The sequence below is a fragment of the Gregarina niphandrodes genome, assembly GCF_000223845.1.
Source record: "Gregarina niphandrodes unplaced genomic scaffold scaffold00167, whole genome shotgun sequence".
Classification (NCBI taxonomy): Eukaryota; Apicomplexa; class Conoidasida; order Eugregarinorida; family Gregarinidae; genus Gregarina; species Gregarina niphandrodes.
In genome coordinates, this window is record NW_011645929.1 from 977 (window position 1) to 2,113 (window position 1,137).

The window sequence follows — 1,137 nt, forward strand, 5'->3', positions numbered from 1 at the left end:
ACAAGTCGCCAGCGGGCTTCTCACAAGCTGGAATAACGATGTCGTACGCTTCTTGATTGAGCAGCGCCGGGTAGAGGGCGGCCCGACGTGTGAAAGCCGCGCACAACATTTCGGGAGTGGGTCGGCCTTCCAGCTTCATGAAGTGGTTGAAGTTGAGCACAGCGGTTCCGGCCATTCCGTCCCCAGACGGCTGCTTCGTCTGCAACGGACTCTCATCAACACCCCGTATGCGGTCCCGGAATGCTGCCACGGTCAACAAGGGCTCATGCAAGCGAACAAAACCCAAAGCAATAAAGCACACACGTGCTATGGCTTCACCGATGAGGCCCATGTCTAGAACGTGCTGCCCAACCGCATTCAGCAACGTCTGGAGGACGTGCGTCCAATGATCTCGCAAGTAAAGACACGAAGCTTCGGCGAGATACGGTTCCGAGGGGTAATGCGTGTAGAGCAGCTCGCGGTTCCTGGACACATGAACAACAGTCGCCATGTGACTGTGGACCAATTGCTCTGCCAGCTCAACGCTGGGGGTGGGCTTCAACGCCGCCACACACATCACGGCAGCCAAGGAACCAACGGAATTGCCGGTAGTATCGAAGTTCATTTTGCTCTTCGCTACCGCCACCAGAACCTGGCTCAGGTGCTCGCGCACGAGCGAGTGTCTGGCGAAAGCGAACCAGAGCGGCCTGCCAAATCGCGACAACCAAGCGGGGGAATGTAGGTCGCTCAAGGCAAGAGGATACGGAGGCAGCTCTTTAGCCTCCGACGTCAGCTTCATCCCGATGTCCGGAGGGCTCACAGAGATAAACGGAGCAGGCATGTACGGACTGTCCATATCATTCACACGGTAGAATCTCCACGAATCATCACGGTGTAGAGCAGGAGCGAAGTTCTGCACTTTGGACTGTGTTCTCGCAAAGCACGCCGTGATGCCCTGCACGGTGAAGACTCTCCTGAACAGCCGGAAGTTCTGCATGTCTACAACGTTCGACTGCCGTAACAGTGTGGCCGCCTCATCGCAGAGTACAAGAACATATCTGACGCCGAAGCGTCTTTTGAATTCCGTAACTGCCATTTCAAGTTGCTTGGATGCGGCTTCGGGGGATACAGGTGTTAACGGCGATTCTACCTTGTACC

General features: G+C 55.9%; 1 protein-coding gene across 1 annotated transcript; it reads right to left on the reverse strand.

Moving 5' to 3' along the window:
- Positions 1 to 87: 87 nt before the first annotated feature.
- Positions 88 to 1,075, reverse strand: GNI_218400 (hypothetical protein; the record flags this gene model as incomplete). Its single annotated transcript, XM_011135583.1, has 1 exon — positions 88 to 1,075. A coding segment is annotated over one exon (988 nt), but the record flags the coding sequence as incomplete, so codon positions are not given.
- Between the last annotated feature and the right edge of the window lie 62 nt (positions 1,076 to 1,137).